The sequence below is a fragment of the Kogia breviceps genome, chromosome 12 (genome assembly GCF_026419965.1).
Source record: "Kogia breviceps isolate mKogBre1 chromosome 12, mKogBre1 haplotype 1, whole genome shotgun sequence".
Lineage (NCBI taxonomy): Eukaryota > Metazoa > Chordata > Mammalia > Artiodactyla > Physeteridae > Kogia > Kogia breviceps.
The window spans coordinates 48629830-48650740 of NC_081321.1; the positions used below are offsets into that span (position 1 = coordinate 48629830).

The 20911-nt window shown below is 36.7% G+C and overlaps 1 protein-coding gene across 2 annotated transcripts in view; it reads right to left on the reverse strand.

Moving 5' to 3' along the window:
• Positions 1–20911, reverse strand: part of TAFA2 (TAFA chemokine like family member 2) — a 557381-nt gene that overhangs the window by 35650 nt on the left and 500820 nt on the right. For both annotated transcript variants that reach the window (XM_059082216.2, XM_067009669.1), the window contains one exon: positions 20671–20795. In XM_059082216.2, the coding sequence (XP_058938199.1) occupies positions 20671–20795 (125 nt within the window). The remainder of the gene's footprint in view (positions 1–20670; positions 20796–20911) is intronic.

Here is a 20911-nt window from a genome sequence, read left to right on the forward strand (position 1 = left end):
GTCCTCTATTAATACAGAGTCCATCCTACTTTTCTTTGCCCAGGAAATTTCTCCTGGGCAAAGACTATGTCTTTCTCATTTATGTATCACAAGAGTTTGCATAGAGCCTGACATATGGTAGATATTCAATAATATTTTAATAACTGGAAAAAATACCTATTGAAGCTATATCATAACAACATCAAAATGAAGTACAATACCTAAAATCTTAGGAAACAGAGTCTATAAACAGCATTCAAAAATTCCAGAATTCCAAGTCAAAATGTTTAACTTAAAAACTTAATCAAAAGGGAATATTATATGGGTGCCTAAAATGAATACCTACAAGTCACTAAATTATAGCTATAGATAAACTTTGTAAACTTTCTACTAAGCACAAACAATGGAAACTGTTGGCGATTGAAAGTCCTAGGGAATGTTACTTAAGTTATTTATAATGAAACTCTAGTCTCCAGAGATTCTCATTTTAATAGTGGTGGAATCATTATAATTCTGCATGCCTATAGCTGGCTCAAGAGCTCCTAGCTTCATCAAATACATAAGACTTTTTCCCTTGTTTTCATCTTAGTTCAAAAAGTTCTCCCCTGTGGATGAGTATAATGGATGGATCTTGAGGGATGGTTTGTTTCCCCCATGAAAGTATTCCTCACAGAATACTTTGTGAAAAGTACTACCAGCCTTTTATCTGGCTTCTAAGTGTAGAAATGCCTTGATTCATATTCGTCAATCTAGTTCTTTGACCCTTGTAATTTTGAATGGAAAATTATACTCACATACAAACACACACACACACTGTTTTGAATATGAATATTCACAGCATTTCTTTTAAGAGTATCAACTATGTAGTCATAATATTTGAAGAAACACATGATAGTCATGTCAATATTAGTCAAAACTTTCTGAGAAAATATTGTAGAAGATATATTCACATCATGATGATTATATAGCATCTAGAATTTTTACACTTAGGAAACAATATATTTAATTAGAAACAGTATAAACTTTTGAATCAGACAGATCTGTGTTTGACCTTTGTCACTTAATAATTATGTAGTTTTAGGAAAGTTACTTAATCTATTTGAGCCTTTTTTCATCATCTGTACTAAAGAATAAGACTGACAATGTCAGTTATGGTAATTATGAGACATATTTTATCTAAATAATATAGCACAGTACCTGGCAAAAGATGTCACTCAGCAAAAGAAAGGTATTGTTATTACCCATATTATTATTACTGCTATTTTGTATCTTTCATCCCTTTTTGAATACTGTTGTAAATATTAAAATACTCAAGTGTATTAGTCAAGGTTCTCTAGAAATACAGAAAAGATAGGATAGAGGTCAGACTTTTGTTCAATTCAGGACTTCAACTAGTTGGATGAGGCCCACCCACATTATGGAGGGTAATCTTCTTTACTCAAGTCCACCAATTCAAATGTAAATCTCATCTAAAAACACCCTCCTAGAAACATCCCAAAAAATGTTTGACCATATATCTGGGCACTGTGGCCCAGATATGTGTACACATAAGATTAATCATCACACCAACTAATACCTTGCCCTTGACTTTCTGAATTTCAGAACACACAATTCCTATACTTTACTACCTTGTTATAAACAAGATCATCTGATGACTAAGCAAGAGTTATTACAACAGGTCTTGAAATTCTTTCTAGTGGAACGTGAAAGAGATGCTCTCTCAATGTGACAATTCCTCTTGTAAAGCCTGTAAAGAGGTAGCTGACATCTGCCTTTTGAACAGGGATTAGTCTACCTTCATGGTTGGTTTATAGAGTTCTCACTGTGTGTTAGATAAAAAGAGAAAAAAAGGGAAACATCCTGGAGAATCAGGTGTGCCTATTCCAAAGCAAAAGATATCTGAACTCAAAGAAGGGTGAAGAAAAAGGAAACTGTCCATAAATTATCAGCGAGACTCAACGGGAGTGATACCCCACTTAATTATGCACAAGCACAGAATGGTGTCACTAATATCCCATCCTCCTCTTAGCAAATTCGACCGAGGAGGACTCTGGAGGAGCTGAGCACACTATGTAAGTGTGCATCATGAGATGGAGTTGGTGTACACATGTGGGAGTAAGGCCAAGAGAATCAAGTATGGAAGACATGGGAGAAGGCTGTTAAGTTTATAAGGCCTTGTGAAACCTTGACAAGCTGGGTAGACTTAACACTGACTGCACAGGAACTACAAGGGGCCATGCTGGGTGAAATGGAGAGTTAAAAAATACCTGATCCATCCTGACAACATCTCCATCTTTCTGTAACTTCCAGAAGGCTAAATCCTTAGTGAGAGGTTTCCGTTGCTGTTACTAAAAATACTTCTACCTATAGTGAGAGATTACAGTACTACTGAAAATACAGTTGACCCTTGAACAATGAGGGGGTTGTGGTGCCCACCCCTGTGCAGTCGAAAATCTGCACAGACACAGTTCCACATCCACAGATTCAACCCACCACAGATCATGTAGTATTATTGAAAACAATCTACATATAAGTGGACCTGTGCAGTTCAAACCCCTGTTGTTCAAGGGTCAACTGAACTTCTACCCTAGATTTTTTTAATCCACTGATATGAACACTTTTCTTTCATCTTATGATACCTTTGGTATTATATATAGTGATGAGATACAGTTTCACTGAATAGGGTCTCTTTAGACCATTACATAGGTGAAATGTGAATTTGTCTAAAAGTCACGGTTAACAGCTTTTATCATAAGCTTTATTCATAAGGGAATTCCCTTACAGCTCATATAAGAAATCTTCAAAGTCATAACGTGGAGGCAGAGAGTTCACATCTGTATTATATATGCAGGGGTACTCTCAACAAGTTGATTTCATTTCTAAAATTTAATCTCAAACAATGGTTGGCTGTCTGGCAGACATTTGCCTTCTGTAATCTCACAAATCGATCACATGTTGTAACTGAAGTTGGAGGCTGAAATTTCTAATTATGATACCTGATTTAAATTTATCTGTCAGCCAAAGTGTCTGTTGAGAATATTCAATTTTATTTCAAGATAGAATAAAACCGTCTCAGTTATGAATCCTAGAAACAGGCTGAACAAATCAACTCTCCACACAATTACTCAAACAGCCCTTTCAAGAATAGGGTATTTTAAAGTTGCAACACAGCGATTGCTTTCGATTATTTGCAAACATACTTTGAAAATGAATTTACACTGCCCAGTATTACCTAGTCTGTCTCTCACTCCTAGTTTTCCTTTAACAGGACTAGAAAGAGAATAGGAGATGCAAGGTAAAGGTAAAATATATTTGCCACCAGAAGAGAATAAGCAATAAAAGTTAAAGGTAAAATAGCCAACAGTAAGCAGAACCTCAGCAGAACAGCCCTTTATTGACTTTGGGCTAATCCGACCATAAATCATGGGAAGCCAACATTGCAATTTTTAAAAAATTAATTAATTAATTTATTTTTGGCTGCACTGAGTCTTCGTTGCTGCGTGTGGGCTTTTTCTAGTTGTGGCAAGCGGGGGCTAATCTTTGTTGCTGTGCGCGGGCTTCTCATTGCAGTGGCTTCTCTTTGTTGCAGAGCACGGGCCCTAGAGTGTGCGGGCTTCAGTATTTGTGGCTTGCGGTCTCTAGAGCACAGGCTCAGTAGTTGTGGCACACGGGCTTAGTTGCTCTGCGGCATGTGGGATCTTTCCAGACCAGGGCTCGAATCCCTGTCGCCTGCATTGGCAGGTGGATTCTTAACCACTGTGCCACCAGGGAAGTCCAACATTGCAATGTAATAGGAGCTAAACACAATAATACTGAACCACAGCAGTTAAAGGTACATTCAACAGCTAAATAGCTCTTGTCTGTAACAAGTCCACTATTAAACATTATATAAATGGAATTCCCTGGCTTAGTATAAACTATAAAGATTTTGGCTTCTTTGCTTTAATGTGGCAATTTGAGTTTTATTATTAGGTGACATTTCAACTGAATGGCTGATTTTGCTGTAAGTAATATATCTTACTTAAAGATGTTTAAAGTGCTCTATAAGCTTAAAGCATTAATAAATATGTGCCATGTTGTAAGGTTCCAATATTCTTATTTGTGGGTGGCAATTTAAAATTATTTTTAGTTTAATTAGAGTTATTACTATGGTCCCATACACAAAATCCCTCTCCTTCCCCCCTCATATTTTATAACTAATAGAAAAATGTAAAGTGATTTAAAAGTGTAATCCAAAAAGTACTCATTCAGTGTTATCTCTATGAATAGTTCAACAAGAGGAAAGTAGTCTAGTCAAGAAAGCATCTTAATGGATTTTCATTTTCTTATGGTAGTACAATGCCAGATGCAAAGGTGGAAAGCAATTTAATTGAATCTTGACATCACAGAACATAATATTTTCATTGTACTTAGTCACTATATACTAAGGAGACAAATTATTGAATAAATTGCCTTTGAATGGCCTCGAAATCTGTTATCCATTTGTTTTAGGAGGATTATAGGCCATGCAATATTAAACTGCCAATAGACTCCAGTGGCACCTGTACAAACCTCTGTCCTACCACTTCTGCACATGACAGTGATTTATTGACTTTCTCTCCAATTGACTGTGAACCCTTGCACAGCAAAGAGTCATGATTTTTTTTTAAAAAATTTTGAATTCCAAAGCCTACCACAATATCAGGCACAGTGCCACATAGCAGACCTACAATTGATCTTTACAGAGTGAATGAACAAATGAATGGATAGGCATCCCTTGAATGGAGTTCGTTAACTTTGCTAAAGGGATTCATATTCTTATTTTAAAGGGATTCATATTCTTATTTTTAAAATGTTTCTAACACTCCATTCTATTTTAAATAGATGCATATTCTGCAGTTTACAATGTGTTACCAATGAAACCATCCAACTAGGAGGCAAGTATTAAGATTATGACAGTAAATAATATTCAGCTAACAGATCATGAATTTCCAGTATTTCTTGCAAATATCACATCCAGAAAGAAACTTAAAGGCCACATATCTGTCTGTAGGTTCTTTATCCTTGTTGTATCAACTGACAGTCCTGGCTCTCTAGAATTCTGTGTTCTCCCAGACTCTGGTCTTATGGTTTTCCTATCTCTCTGTCCACACTTCATGTTGCTTAGCAAGTACCTTCTTCTACATTACCTGCTAAAATGTCTTTGATGCTCTTCCCTTTCAACACATTCCTTCTGGGAGAGCCTTTTAAATTAATTATTCCAACACAATCTAGGGGATGACTATTCTCAGACTTCTATCTTGATTTCTAGGGCTATATATCAAACCATCCACTTGATATCTCCACCTCATTGTGTCTTTATCAATTAATATCACCAAATTGATTAATCCAGAAATACAAGTATTTCTAGAATTTTCTTTCACTAACCTCTCATATTCAATTAGTTACCAAGCCCTATTGATTCTCCTTCCCACCTCTTGACACCCTCACTGTATCACTTTCCTATCTTAGTTCAAGCCTGTTATCTCATACTTTCCTTAATTCCCTACAATTTACACATTGCAGCCAAATAGACTTTGTAAAGTATAAATCAGACACTTCTCCTCTCCTGTTTAAGGTTCTTCAGTGGTTCACCACTGCTTAGAGAATAACATCCTTATCTTTTAGCATGGCAGTAAAAGGCTCTCCTGATTCCCCACCCAGGGGTTCCCCATCACCCCACTCCCCTCACACACATTAAGTCACCCCATAAACTGATTTCAATTCCAGGAGTAAGACATGATCTTTTATACCTCAATGCCTTTGCATAAGTTGTTTTGTGTTTGTGTTTGTGTAAATTGAACTAGTTAACTCTGATTTTCTGCTCATCCTTTAAGTCACAAATTGATGATTTCCAGAAATGAGGAACTTACTATTTCCCAAGTTACCCCATTCAACATCACCTTGAGCTGACACCAAGAGAGTTATTCCTTGCCTTTAATTGTATTCTTTGTAGTCACACAGAACAAGTCTAATGTTTTTCTTTCACATGATGTATCTTCAAATAATTTAAAACATGTTACTCCTAGTGCTTCTATTCTCTGAGGTAAATATCTACAAAGCCTTTTATGTAAGCTTCTTTTTTTCACACCCACTGAAAGTTGGTGTCCAGAACTTTATTGGGTACCACAGTGAAGTCTAACCATTATAGAGTTAAGCTCAACTCTGCCCTTCTATTAAGCACACTTCACAACCAGATGACCATTAATCAGAGGTAGACTGCCCAGCAGGGAGCTGGGATTCATTCTCCTCTTAGAGAGAGTTGGGAATTAGACCACAGCTGTCTCAGCACAAAGCATTTGGAATTCTGAGCTTGAGGGAAAATTTACCCCACTCTCCAAAGAGCATAAAACTGAGAAACAGCGGGTTAAAGCTCCACAGTCAGCTTGAAGTGCCCTGCATCTGTGGAAAACCTGAATAGAGAGCGAAATATCCCAGGTTGAGGAAGTGGACTTTGGGAGCAAGATATACTATTATTTTCCCCTTTTTTTCTTTTTGTGAGTGTGTATGTGGGTGCTGCTGTGTGAGATTTTGTCTGTGTAGCTTTGTTTTCACCATTTGTCCTGGGGTTAGACTGACCAATTTTTTTTTTTTTGGTCTTTTTTTTTCTTTAATAGAAATTTTTCTTCTGAATAATTATTTTGTTATTTTAATAACTGTATTTTACCCTACTTTATTTTGTCTTCTCCCCTTTCTTTCTTCCCTCCTTTCTTTCCTATTTCCCTCCTTCCTTCCTTCCTCCCTTCCTTTCTTCCTCCCACCCTTCCTTTCTTTATCCCCTCCTTCCTTCCTCCCTTCCTTTCTTCCTCCCTCCCTTCCTTTCTTTATTCCCTCCTTCCTTCCTCCCTTCCTTTCTTCCTCCCTCCCTTCCTTTCTTTATTCCCTCCTTCCTTCCTCCCTTCCTTTCTTCCTCCCTCCCTTCCTTTCTTTATTCCCTCCTCCCTTCCTCCCTTCCTTTCTCCCTCCCTCCCTTCCTTTCTTCCTCCCTACCTTCCTTTCTTTATTCCCTCCTTCCTTCCTCCCTTCCTTCCTTTCTTTATTCCCCCCTTCCTTCCTCCCTTCCTTTCTTCCTCCCTCCCTTCCTTTCTTTATTCCCTCCTTCCTTCTTCCCTTCCTTTCTTCCTCCCTCCCTTCCTTTCTTTATTCCCTCCTTCCTTCCTCCCTTGCTTTCTTCCTCCCTCCTTTCCTTTCTTCCTTCCTTCCCTCCCTTCCTCCTTTCTTCCTTCCTTTCTATTTTTTTCTCCCTTTTGTTTTGAGCCGTGGGGATTAAAGGCTCTTGGCACTCCAGCCAGTGGTCAAGGCTGTGTCTCTGAGGTGGGAGAACTAACCTCAGGACACTGGTCCACAAAAGACCTCTCAGCTCCACGTAATATCAAATGGCGAAAATCTCCCAGAGATCTCCATCTCAACACCAAGACCCAGATTCACTCAAGGACCAGCAACGAACAGTGCTGGACACACTATACCCAACAAAGAGCGAGACAGGTCTACAGCCCCATCCATTAGCAGAGAGACTGCCTAGAATCACAGTAAGGCTACCGACAAACCCATACACGCCCCCAGACGTGGACCTGCCCACCAGGGAGATGGGATCCAGCCTCATCCACCAGAACAGGGGAACTGGTCCCCCCAACCAGGAAACCTGCTCAACCCACTGAACCAACCTCAGCCATTGGGGACAGCCACCAAAAATAGAGAGAAATACGAACCTGCAGCCTGCAAAAGGGAGACCCCAAACACAGTAAGATAAGCAAAATGAGAAGACAGAAAAACACACAGCAGATGAAGGAACAAGATAAAAACACACCAGACCTAACAAATGAAGAGGTAATAGCCAATTTACCTGAAAGAGAATTTAGAATAATGATGGTGAAGATGATGCAAAATCTTGGAAATAGAATAGACAAATTGCAAGAAACAGTTAACAAGGACCTAGAAGGAATAAAGAGGAAGCAAGTAACGATGAGCAACACAATAAATGAAATGAAAAATACTCTAGACGGGATCAGTAGCAGAATAACTGAGGCGGAAGGACGGATAAGTGACCTGGAAGATAAAATAGTGGAAATAACTACTGCAGAGCAGAAGAAAGAAAAAAGAACTGAGGACAGTCTCAGAGATCTCTGGGACAACATTAAACGCACCAACATTCGAATCACAGGGGTCCCAGAAGAAGAAGAGAAAAAGAAAGGGACTGAGAAAATATTTGAAGAGATTTTAGTTGAAAACTTCCCTAATATAGGAAAGGAAATAGTCAACCAAGTCCAGGAAGCACAGAGAGTCCCATATAGGATAAACCCAAGGATAAACACGCCAAGACACATAATAATCAAACTGTCAAAAATTAAATACAAAGAAAACATATTAAAAGCAGCAAGGGAAAAACAACAAATAACACACAAGGGAATCCCCATAAGGCTAACATCTGATCTTTCAGCAGAAACTCTACAAGCCAGAAGGGAGTGGCAGGACATATTTAAAGTGATGAAGGAAAAAAACCTACAACCAAGATTACTCTACCCAGCAAGGATCTCATTCAGATTTGATGGAGAAATTAAAACTGTTACAGACAAGCAAAAGCTGAGAGAGTTCAGCACCACCAAACCAGCTTCACAACAAATGCTAAAGGAACTTCTCTAAGCAAGAAACATAAGAGAAGGAAAAGACCCACAAGAACAACCCAAAACAATTAAGTAAATGGTAATAGGAACACACATATCAATAATTATCTTAAATGTAAATGGATTAAATGCTCCCACCAAAAGACACAGACTGGCTGAATGGATACAAAAACAGGACCCATATATATGCTGTCTACAAGAGACCCACTTCAGACCTAGGGACACTTACAGGCTGAAAGTGAGGGGATGGAAAAAGATATTCCATGCAAATGGAAATCAGAAGAAAGCTGGAGTAGCAATTCTCATATCAGACAAAATAGACTTTAAAATAAAAACTATTACAAGACACAAAGAACGACACTACATAATGATCAAGGGATCGATCCATGAAGAAGATATAACAATTGTAAATACTTATGCACCCAACATAGGCGCACCTCAATACATAAGGCAAATAGTAACAGCCATAAAAGGGGAAATCGACAGTAACACAATCATAGTAGGGGACTTTAACACCCCACTGTCACCAATGGACAGATCATCCAAAATGAAAATAAATAAGGAAACACAAGCTTTAAATGATACATTATACAAGATGGATTTACTTGTTATTTATAGGACATTCCATCCAAAAACAACAGAATACACATTTTTCTCAATTACTCATGGAACATTCTCCAGGATAGATCATATATTGGGTCACAAATCTAGCCTTGGCAAATTTAAGAAAATTGAAATCGTATCAAGTATCTTTTCTGACCACAACGCTATGAGACTAGATATCAATTACAGGAAAAGACCTGTAAAAAATACAAACACATGGAGGCTAAACAATACACTACTTAATAACGAAGTGATCACTGAAGAAATCAAAGAGGAAATCAAAAAGTACTGAGAAACAAATGACAATGGAGACATGACGACCCAAAACCTATGGGATACAGCAAAAGCAGTTCTAAGAGGGAAGTTTATAGCAATATAATCATACCTTAAGAAACAGGAAGCATCTCGAATAAACAACTTAACTTTGCACCTAAAGCAATTAGAGAAGGAAGAACAAAAAAACACCAAATTTAGCAGAAGGAAAGAAATCATAAAGATCAGATCAGAAATAAATGAAAAAGAAATGAAAGAAACAATAGCAAAGATCAATAAAAGTAGAAGCTGGTTCTTTGAGAAGATAAATAAAATTGATAAACCATTAGCCAGACTCATCAAGAAAAAAAGGGAGAAGACTCAAATCAATAGAATTAGAAATGAAAAAGGAGATGTAACAACTGACTCTGCAGAAATACAAAAGATTATTAGAGATTACTACAAGCAACTCTATGCCAATAAAATGGACAACCTGGAAGAAATGGACAAATTCTTAGAAATGCACAACCTTCCGAGACTGAACCAGGAAGAAATAGAAAATATAAACAGACCAATCACAAGCACTGAAATTGAAACTGTGATTAAAAATCTTCCAACAAACAAAAGCCCAGGACCAGATGGCTTCACAGGCGAATTCTATCAAACATTTAGAGAAGAGCTAACACCTATCCTTCTCAAACTCTTCCAAAAGATAGCAGACGGAGGAACAATCCCAAACTCATTCTATGAGGACACCATCACCCTGATACCAAAACCAGACAAAGACGTCACAAAGAAAGAAAACTATAGGCCAATATCACTGATGAACATAGATGCAAAAATCCTCAACAAAATACTAGCAAACAGAATCCAACAGCACATTAAAAGGATCATACACCATGATCAAGTGGGGTTTATTCCAGGAATGCAAGGATTCTTCAATATACACAAATCAATCAATGTGATACACCATATCAACAAACTGAAGGAGAAAAACCATATGATCATCTCAATAGATGCAGTGAAAGCTTTTGACAAAATTCAACATCCATTTATGATAAAAACCCTGCAGAAAGTAGGCATAGAGGGAACTTTCCTCAATATAATAAAGGCAATATATGACAAACCCACAGCCAGCATTGTTCTCAATGGTGAAAAACTGAAACCATTTCCACTATGATCAGGAACAAGACAAGGTTGCCCACTCTCACCACTCTTATTCAACCTAGTTTTGGAAGTTCTAGCCACAGCAATTAGAGAAAATAAAGAAATAAAAGGAATCCAAATCGGAAAAGAAGAAGTAAAGCTGTCACTGTTTGCAGATGACATGATACTATACATAAAGAATACTAAGGATTCTACCAGAAAACTACTAGAACTAATCAATGAATTTGGTAAAGTAGCAGGATACAAAGTTAATGCACAGAAATCTCTGGCATTCTTATACACTAATGATGAAAAATCTGAGAATGAAATTAAGAAAACACTCCCATTTACCATTGCAACAAAAAGAATAAAATATCTAGGAATAAACCTACCTAAGGAGACAAAAGACTTGTATGCAGAAAACTATAAGACACTGATGAAAGAAATTTAAGATGATACAAATAGGTGGAGAAATATACCATGTTCTTGGATTGGAAGAATCAACATAGTGAAAATGACTGTATTACCCAAAGCAATCTACAGATTCAATGCAATCCCTATCAAATTACCACTGGCATTTTTTACAGAACTAGAAAAAAGAGTTTCACAATTTGCATGGAAACACAAAAGACCCTGAATAGCCAAAGCAATCTTGAGAACGAAAAATGGAGCTGGAGCAATCAGGCTCCCTGACTTCAGACTCTACTACAAGGCCACAGTAATCAAGACAGTATGGTATTGGCACAAAAACAGAAATATAGATCAATGGAACAGGATAGAAAGCCCAGAGATAAACCCACACACATATGGTCACCTTATCTTTGATAAAGGAGGGAAGGAAACACAGTGGAGAAAAGACAGCCTCTTCAATAAGTGGTGCTGGGAAAACTGGACAGCTACCTGTAGAAGTATGAAATTAGAACACTCCCTAACACCATACACAAAAATAAACTCAAAATGGGTTAAAGACCTAAATGTAAGGCCAGACATTATCAAACTCTTAGAGGAAAACATAGGCAGAACACTCTATGACATCAATCACAGCAAGATCCTTTTTGACCCATCTCCTAGAGAAATGGAAATAAAAACAAAAATAAACAAATGGGATCTAATGAAACTTAAAAGCTTTTGCACAGCAAAGGATACCATAAACAAGACCAAAAGACAACCCTCAGAATGGAAGAAAATATTTGCAAATGAAGCAACTGACAAAGGATTAATATCCAAAATTTATAAGCAACTCATGCAGCTCAATAACAAAAAAACAAACAACCCAATCCAAAAATGGGCAGAAGAACTAAATAGACATTTCTCCAAAGAAGATATACAGATTGCCAACAAACACATGAAAGAATGCTCAACATCATTAATCATTAGAGAAATGCAAATCAAAACTACAATGAGATATCATCTCACACCGGTCAGATTGGCCATCATCAAAAACTCTAGGAACAATAAATGCTGGAGAGGGTGTGGAGAAAAGGGAACACTCTTGCACTGTTGGTGGGAATGTAAAATGATACAGCCACTATGGAGAATAGTATGGAGGTTCCTTACAAAACTACAAATAGAACTACCATATGACCCAGCAATCCCACTACTGGGCATATACCCTGAGAAAACCATAATTCAAAAATAGTCATGTACCAAAATGTTCATTGCAGCTCTATTTACGATAGCCAGGACATGGAAGCAACCTAAGTGTCCATCAACAGATGAATGGATAAGGAAGATGTGGCACATATATACAATGGAATATTACTCGTCCATAAAAAGAAATGAAACTGAGTTATTTGTAATGAGGTGGATAGACCTGGAATCTGTCATACAGAGTGAAGTAAGTCAGAAGGATAAAAACAAATACCGTATGCTAACACATATATATGGAATCTAAAAGAAAAAAAAAAGTCACGAAGAGATTAGTGGTAGGATGGGAATAAAACACAGACCTACTTGAGCATGGATGAGGATATGGGGAGGGGGAAGGGTAAGCTGTGACGATGTGAGAGAGTGGCAGGGACATATACACACTACCAAATGTAAATTAGATAGCTAGTGGGAAGCTGCAGCATAGCACAGGGAGTTCACCTCTGTGCTTTGTGACCACCTAGAGGGGTGGGATAGGGAGGGTGGGAGGGAGGGTGACACAAGAGGGAAGAGTTATGGGAACATATGTATATGTATAACTGATTCACTTTGTTGTAAAGGAGAAACTAACACACTATTGTAAAACAGTTATACTCAAATAAAAATGTTTAAAAAAAAAAGATGTTTAAAAATAAATAAATAAATAAATAAATAATAAATAAAAAATAAAACAGAAAAAAAAAGAAAAAAAAAACCAAAGAACATAAAACTGATCTGAAATCATTGTTTAAGGGATTTCAAATCCATAGAAAATGTGTGAGGAGAAGGGAAAGAGCCACAGGAGAATGTATTCAGGGAAGATTATATTTTTTAATAGAATGGCTTTTACCCACCCCAGAAAAAGAGAAAGGCATAGAATCCCCGCTAGCTAGGGATACTTGAACTTCCTGTTCTATTCTCCCAGGGCTTATGAGGTCTATTTTTCTTTGATTAGGGCTCTCCAGATAACCAAAAACAGATGAGTGTTGCCTCTCCCAGGAATACTTACCTCTGAACAAATAGCAAGCTCCTCAATATTAAACATAAATCCCTGACAGAATTTTAGCCCTCAGATTACAGACAGGATATTGTTTAGGTAGTAGCCTAAAGATGTACTTCACAGTGCTAATGAAATTTTATTATGCCCAAACTAGATTCCATTTCAATGTACAAACATTCACAATTAATTATAAGATTATAAGCATAATATTCAGAGTAACACCTACAAATAAATACCTGGCTCAAGTACTGTAGAAGCATTTCAATCTTACAGGAACATCAAAGCACTCATATGTTGCCCATTTCTCATTTTAATTGTAAAAATATAGGGCAAGTTTTGGAATATATTTCCTTATGATATATTTTTTAAAGTCTTTGCAATAATTTCCAATAACTCTCTAAAGAAATAACAAGGGAGACACTCCTGGATCTATTAACTTATTATTAATTAAGTAAGCAGCTCTTAAGTTTAAAATACTAGGTTTAAAATGTCACTTTTAGTAGTGCTACTTCCTGGACACCTACCTTGGTATCCCTTCTACCGTTGGATCCAAATCTAATTGAGAAAAAAAGTTTGTTTCTGTCCACCTCTCTTTTTAAAACTTAATGTCATTATAGTAATTATATAGTTCCTTAAGTGCTTTTTTCAAATGTCCATAACATTTGAGATTTTAGATCTTTTCTGATATGAATTTCAATGTCTACATTTTTCTTACTATAGTAAAAAATTTTCACCTATCTTAATAAATATCAAATGCAAGATGTTATACCATATTTAAATTTCTATTAAGTTAAATAACCTAGATTTAATTGATATTAATGTATAGCATAAAACCTGTTCTCCCCACAGTTTTCTCCAACTCACCTAATGTCAACTTCCTCATTCTACTTGCTCAGGACAAAAATTTAGGTCTATAGTGACGTGCCTCATAATACCTTTCTAATCCGAAATATGACCACTTACCTTGCTCACTCCACCCAGACACACTAGCATCATAGCTGTCTCTTGAATATGGTATTCCCAAGGTAGCTTCCATGGTGGGTACTATGCTTGTTTCTCCCTTTACCTGGAAAGTGTGTCCTCTAGATAGTCCCTTGGCTTATCCCCTCATCTCCTTGGAGACTTCAGTATGCAAACTCCCTTGGCTCATCACTCTACATTTCCCCTCCCTGCTTTACTTTTTCCCATGGCACCTACCACCATCTCTAACATATACTTTACTCATATATTTTAATTTTTGTCTCCCCCTGTCTGATAGGTAGAATTCTAAAGATATACCCTCAAGATTCCTGTCCCCTGGGTATTCAAATAAACACTAATCTTAGCACAGCTGTGAAGGGACAATGTCATTCAAGTTGCTAATCAGCTAACCTTAAAATAGGGTAATCATCCTGGACTATCTGGGTGGGACAAATGTAATCCTTTGAGCTTTTAAAAGCAGAAGAGTAAAGCGGAGGAGAAATGGCGGAAGGGGGATGTCAGAGAGATTTGAAGTGTGAGAAAGACTCAGTGTGCCCTGACTGGTTTGAAGATGAAGGAGACACTGTGATGGAGAAAGCAGATATTCTGATGGAGGTGAGAGAGGCTCTCAGATGACAGCTACTGGAGGGGTAGAAACCTCATTCCTACATTTAGAAGGAACGGAATTCTGTCAATAACCTGAATGGGCCTGGAAGCAGATTCTCCCTTAAAGCCTCCAGAAAAGAAACACAGCCCTGTTGTGAAAAGATGAAGCATACCCATTGATTTCAGCCTTGTGAAACCCAGAGCAGACAAATAGCTGAGCTATGCTGTGCCTGGAAGTCTGACCTACAAATAATTAATGGATGTTGTACCACATCACTAAATTTGCTAAGGCAGCAATAGAAAACCAATACACCCTATTCGAATCTAGGCCTTATGAGGGCAGGGATCCTATCTCTTTTTTTCCCCTGTGCTGTGCTCCAGAACGCAGACTAGCACCCAACAATAAAAGACAATAAACAGTCTTTGAATGGAAGAATGTATCCAGTATACACATTTTCCCCATGAAATCTATATTTTACAAGATCTTATGAAATTTTTACTCCAAAATATTGACTAAAAATATTTAAAATGTAAAAGATGAATTGATTTGAAAATTGTCTATTCAGTAGTTTGCATCTTTGCAAGTTAGCGGTGGCTACCAGTTCCATGGAGCCAACACAAGAAGCAGTCAAATACCGCTTCTAAAGCCGTGGTTTTCAAACTGCATGTTGTAACATATTGGTGGGTTATAAAATCAATTTATGGGGTTGAGGAAGGGAGGAAGAGAGGGAGGAAGGAAGGAAGGAAGCAGGAAGAAAGGAAGGAAGGAAATAAAACAAAAACATTAGAACTTTAATTTTAGTGTGGGGTGTATGAGTGTATGTGTATGTGTGTGGGCGTGTTGTGTATATGTTGGATCACAACATAAGATGTATTTCTTACTTAGGTACCATCAAGATAATTTGAAAACCACAGCCCTAAAGGTTGTCATGCTCTGTCCTGTGGACCAGGGTGCAACTCAGGGCCTGGTCAGAGGTGAGATGAAGACAAAAGAATGGGGAATGTGTCTGTTAGAAAGGGCTGATCAAAAAGGACCACACTACCCTAAGTCTATGTTAAATTTACAAGACAAGAAGAGAACTTGTGATTGAATAATTCACAAATTGCACCCCCTTAAGGTGAGAAAGTGAACTTTTCTCCTCTTGTTGTGTTCTTCCTTTGCCTTGGACCTGGAGTAGTAGCCTTGGACACCATTCAGACCCACCAACTCAGAGTCGCCGAGTCCTGGTGTAAAATCAGGCAGCATCTGGTAGGGGATGACTTGAGGCTTCAAGCAACAAAGCACCCTAAGATGCTATTTCTTTTCTCCCTTAAAGGGAGAGGATGAAAAACCTAACACTTACCTCTCTTCTGAGATTAGCTAGTTATTAGTGTCATATAAATTTAGCTGGAAAGAAGTTAGAAATGTCCTTGGCACAAGGAATCAAAGAATAAATGTTGTTTAGAGGAATTTGAAATTGAATGTAGCTCAACACCCTCATTTTTTTTGCAGATGAGGAAGCTGAATTAGAGGCTTATGCTATCCCCATTATTATAACAATGTTACTCGACTTATATTTACCAGTGATTCCAATGTTTACTGTTAGTGGGCTGCATATGGATAACAAAAGAATAATGCAGTTGTCTACTATTCATTCCCCCACTCAAGGGCATACTCCTGGTGGGCAGGCATCATGCTATGTATATCTTTGTGCTCTAGTTAGTAACTACTGTGGTTGGGGAAATTAAATAAGATAATACCTGCGATGCACTTAGCGGAGTGCCCAGCACACTTTAAGAGCTAAGTAAATGCTTTCATATTTGATTTTGTTGCTTTGATTATAATATGAGCATTCTTATTATAGAATATTTATGCAAGGAAATTTTTTAACATTTGTTGATCTTCATTGCATTATACAACAAAATAAAATCATATTTTATGCCCTTAAAATCCATTTATGTTTGAAGGGACATTAAAAAACTACAGAGTTCTTATCTGCTTAAGGCACTTTAAGTAAATGAGTAAAGATGAAAGAATTCCAATTAGTTAAAAATTACTCAGAAAATGTCTTCTTAAGCATATGAGGATTCATGATTCATAAAGATAATATTTCTAATGAAAATATAAAAATCTTATATCAAGTTAAGTTCATTTTTCCTTAGGTAAGAACCAGACATCTGAGCTGCATGACCATAGGAGTGTGGAGTCCATACCAATGGCCAAGGGCTGTAAATCCTAAAATCAGAATGTGACTTCTTTTAGGAGATATTCCACAGAGTAAGAGTATCAAAACATTAAAAGAAATGAATCACAGTCTGTTTTTTCTGAGGATTCTAACAATGTTATCAAAGTTTTTTTTCTCAATTCTTACAAGCTCTACATCACCTTCCCCCCCTGCTACTTTTCTATTATATAATCAGCATATAATTATATGCTTTTTCACACTGGAAAGACTATTTTTTTATTAATGACTCTTTGAAAAGTTCTTTATTATTTATCTTTGAAAGTGAGTTTGAAATCAAAAGGCTTTCATGGCTTTTCTTTTTTTTTCTTTTTAACTTAGGAGTTCTTTAAAGTAATATAGTAGATGGTTACAGATGTCATACGCAGTCACTAGTTTCCAGCTTTAAGGTGAGAAGTAGGGTTCAGGAAACAATGTAGCACCCTCCTTTCTCTGCAGACTAAATGTTTGGGATTTTGAAGAGCATGTATGCAAATATTGCTGTTCTAACAAAGGCTGTCTATTCTTTGCCTTTTCCCCTTGTTAGGACAAATAGAAAATGGGTTATGACAATAAGCTTCCTGAATTTAATACAAAGACAGAAGGAAGATATAATTAGCATTTATGGGAAGTACAATGTAAGTTCCAAATTAGTCTTAAATGAGAAATTCACCCAGCCCCTGATCTGTAGTCAATTCTGGAAAGTACCATGCATCTCTGCTGAGGCCAAGCAAGCCTCATTGATGTTTTTGGCTGACTGCTTTTTTTCTAACATTAAATTTACCAGAGCACTCCAGATTGGATACGGGCAGTTATGAAGGAGGATATACATTACTGCAAATTTTAATCATTTCTCGAGCCATTTTGCTTGCAGTGATAATCCCATAAGACCAACATATCTTGTGTAAGGAACCCAAATGACTTTTTGCTGAGAGCAGCTCTTCAGTTACTTTTATAGCCTATTCCTGCTTAATTTCTAGACTTTCCCATTTGTGGCTAGGACCTGCCAAATCAGGGCTTCAGTGGCTTCTTGGCTCACCACAGCCATGGCTATCTTATTCAAGTCCAGCAAGTGGATAATAACACCAGTTATTAAAATAATGATCAGATTTCTTTTCAATAATATTGCTGCTGTTTATGTAGGGCAGAACCTACCTCTATCCAACACTTCCACTGTGGGCAAAGTAATGTTGTGCCAGAACTATTTCAAGAATTTGTCTCATCTCCAATACTTTTTGGACTGTTTCAAAGGAGATGGCAGAACACTAATAACATGATGACCTTGAAAACTTTGCTTCTTTGGGGCCTCAGGGAAATTCACCTAATTGTTTTGTGAGCCAAACTAATATTCGTAATTGAACATCATTTTGCCCAGCCATCTGAAATGCCATGTTCCTTTAGTTGAAAATGTCCAAGTAGCTTCATTTTCACCAGCAATCTTTTTACTTGTGAAGGAAAAAGTAACAATAATTTACTTTGATTGTACTGAAGAAGCTCCTTCTCTCAAGCCCTCTTATCTTCTCTTATATATAATGATTTTTCCTTTTTAAATGAGAATCATAGACTCTCAGGGTTGGAAGGAATTTTTAAGATAATTTAATACAAACACCCACTATTGCATGAATCCTCTCTACAGTATCTTCAATGAGGTCTTCCATTAACAGCGGTTCTCCAGGGCAAAGGAGATGAAGGAAAAACAGAAAGGGTAATCCACTATAAGTTATATGAATTTATAAATAAAACAAACTAGAGGATCTAGATGTGGTCTTCCCTACTCACAAGTTCTCAGTCTTTCATCTATCTTGTTTAATTATATTATGAAGAATTTGTGAAGCAGAGACTCAATTTTACATTGGAACTATTGAGAATATGGCCCAACAGGGAGAGAAGCAACACTTCTAAAACAATTTATTAGGAGAATTTAGATCACATGCTCCCGACCTTTTCATTTCAATGATCCAAAAAGCTAAAAATATTTTTAAAGGTCTACTTTATATGAACAGAATTATAGGAAACTTTCATCACTATTACTTAAGAATAAGTTAAATGATCTAGTATAAACTACAGGTTAAGAGATGAGGTTCTGGAATGAAAATATACGGTTTGATCCCTAACTTCCCATTAATTAGCTATATGACCTTGGGAAGTCACTTAACATTTTAAAGCTTTGGTTTACTCAGCTGTAAAAAGAGATAATAATATTACCTCTTTCACTGGGCCATTAAGAGGATTAAATGAGCTAATTCACATGAAGCACATTGTTCAGTATATGGCATATGTTTTAAGTATCTAATAAGTGTTAGCTTCCTCATACCCACTGATGTAATAAAAACATAGAATTTAGTTGTAGAGAACTCACTATTTAAAAAAAAAATTGTTTCAGAATCTTAAATCTCCAGGCATTTACATGAGTGCTATTTTAGACTAAGGATTAATAGTGTTAGGAAAAATTTTTCATGCTATAAATAGCTTATAAGGAAATTTTACATTGCCAGATGGTTTTAAAAAATCAATATGGATTATATCATGTGCTAACTGAATAATACAATTATTCTAATTAACTGATCATGCACTCCACAGATTCTGGAAAAGAGTGTCAGTCTTTAACTGACGAGTTTAGAGTCATGAATCATTTGACAAAATATAAAGTTATTATTTATTAGAAACTTGGTTACTTCTCTGTATGTCTGAATAGTCAATGCACTAAAGATATTACTCAACATTATATAGCTGATGGGATTTAAAAATAATCCTCTTGAATATGTCCACACAAGGTTTAAAAAAAAAAAAAACTGCTATTGTTAATCAATACCGTAAATTACAGTCTCTAGTTTTATGTTACGTTTTATTATATAAAACATCCCCTTTTTATAAAACATTATTCTGTTCTAACCCCCAGTTATCCAGTTCTAAACAGTAGTCAGCTTTCCCCTTAGGGCAAAAAGCAAAATAAGACAAAACTTTCATTTGCTGATTCCACAAAGAATTTAAATTCTGCCAGTCCAGAATATCCATGGAGGTAATTAGAAAATGAAAGAGTAAAGCTATTTTTCACTTCTATTCCCCAGAAATCAGTCATTGAAAGCTGAAACACCTCGCTGTCTGAAGAGCATTCCTTTTATATTGATCCTGAGATTTGAAAACTCCTCTTGATAATTCATTACAATGATTACAAACTTAACCATTAGAAAACTATTTATTGATCCAGAAATCAGGGAGGTCAAAATAATTACTCTCATAAAAATGAAATAATATTAACTGGGAAATGTTTGTTGAGTCATATATAAATTCTCTTTTTTTCCGAATTTATTCAGATTACTATCCATCAGAAGAATGAGGGATTGGGGTCACCTTCCCAGCATTTAACACGCATCCTTGGGGCGGGGGTGTTCACATTTTGGTCAGTATCTCATGAAGGAACAAAGAGTATTTAATTATTAGGTAATATGACAGTTGATGGCAATCTATAGAAGATGTTATTCTGGGTGAAATAAAAATGTGCTATGAAAAAATGAAGCAGGGAGAAATGGGAAAAAAACGTACTATGGAAAACTATTACCTCTCATCCTACAACCACCACTTAAAGATGTCACTGCACATGCTCTGTGCTCTATTAATTGAGAGACTTTTTGCTTTCACAGGCTGGCTGTCCACTTACCCTAGTTGTTTTCACTTTATTCCCAGAGGAACAGCTCCATCCTTTCCGATCTGGAAGAACTTTACATTCCTCTCCCTCAAGACATGGTTGCATATGGCACCACCATTTCTGTTCCACTATTGAAGCTACAGGAGATTGAAAAATCAATTTAATATTTTCTATTTGGGCTTGTTAATTCTTTGGGTGCACATTTAAAGAGGAACAAAAGCCACATATTTTTTCCACCACTGACTGGGCTGAT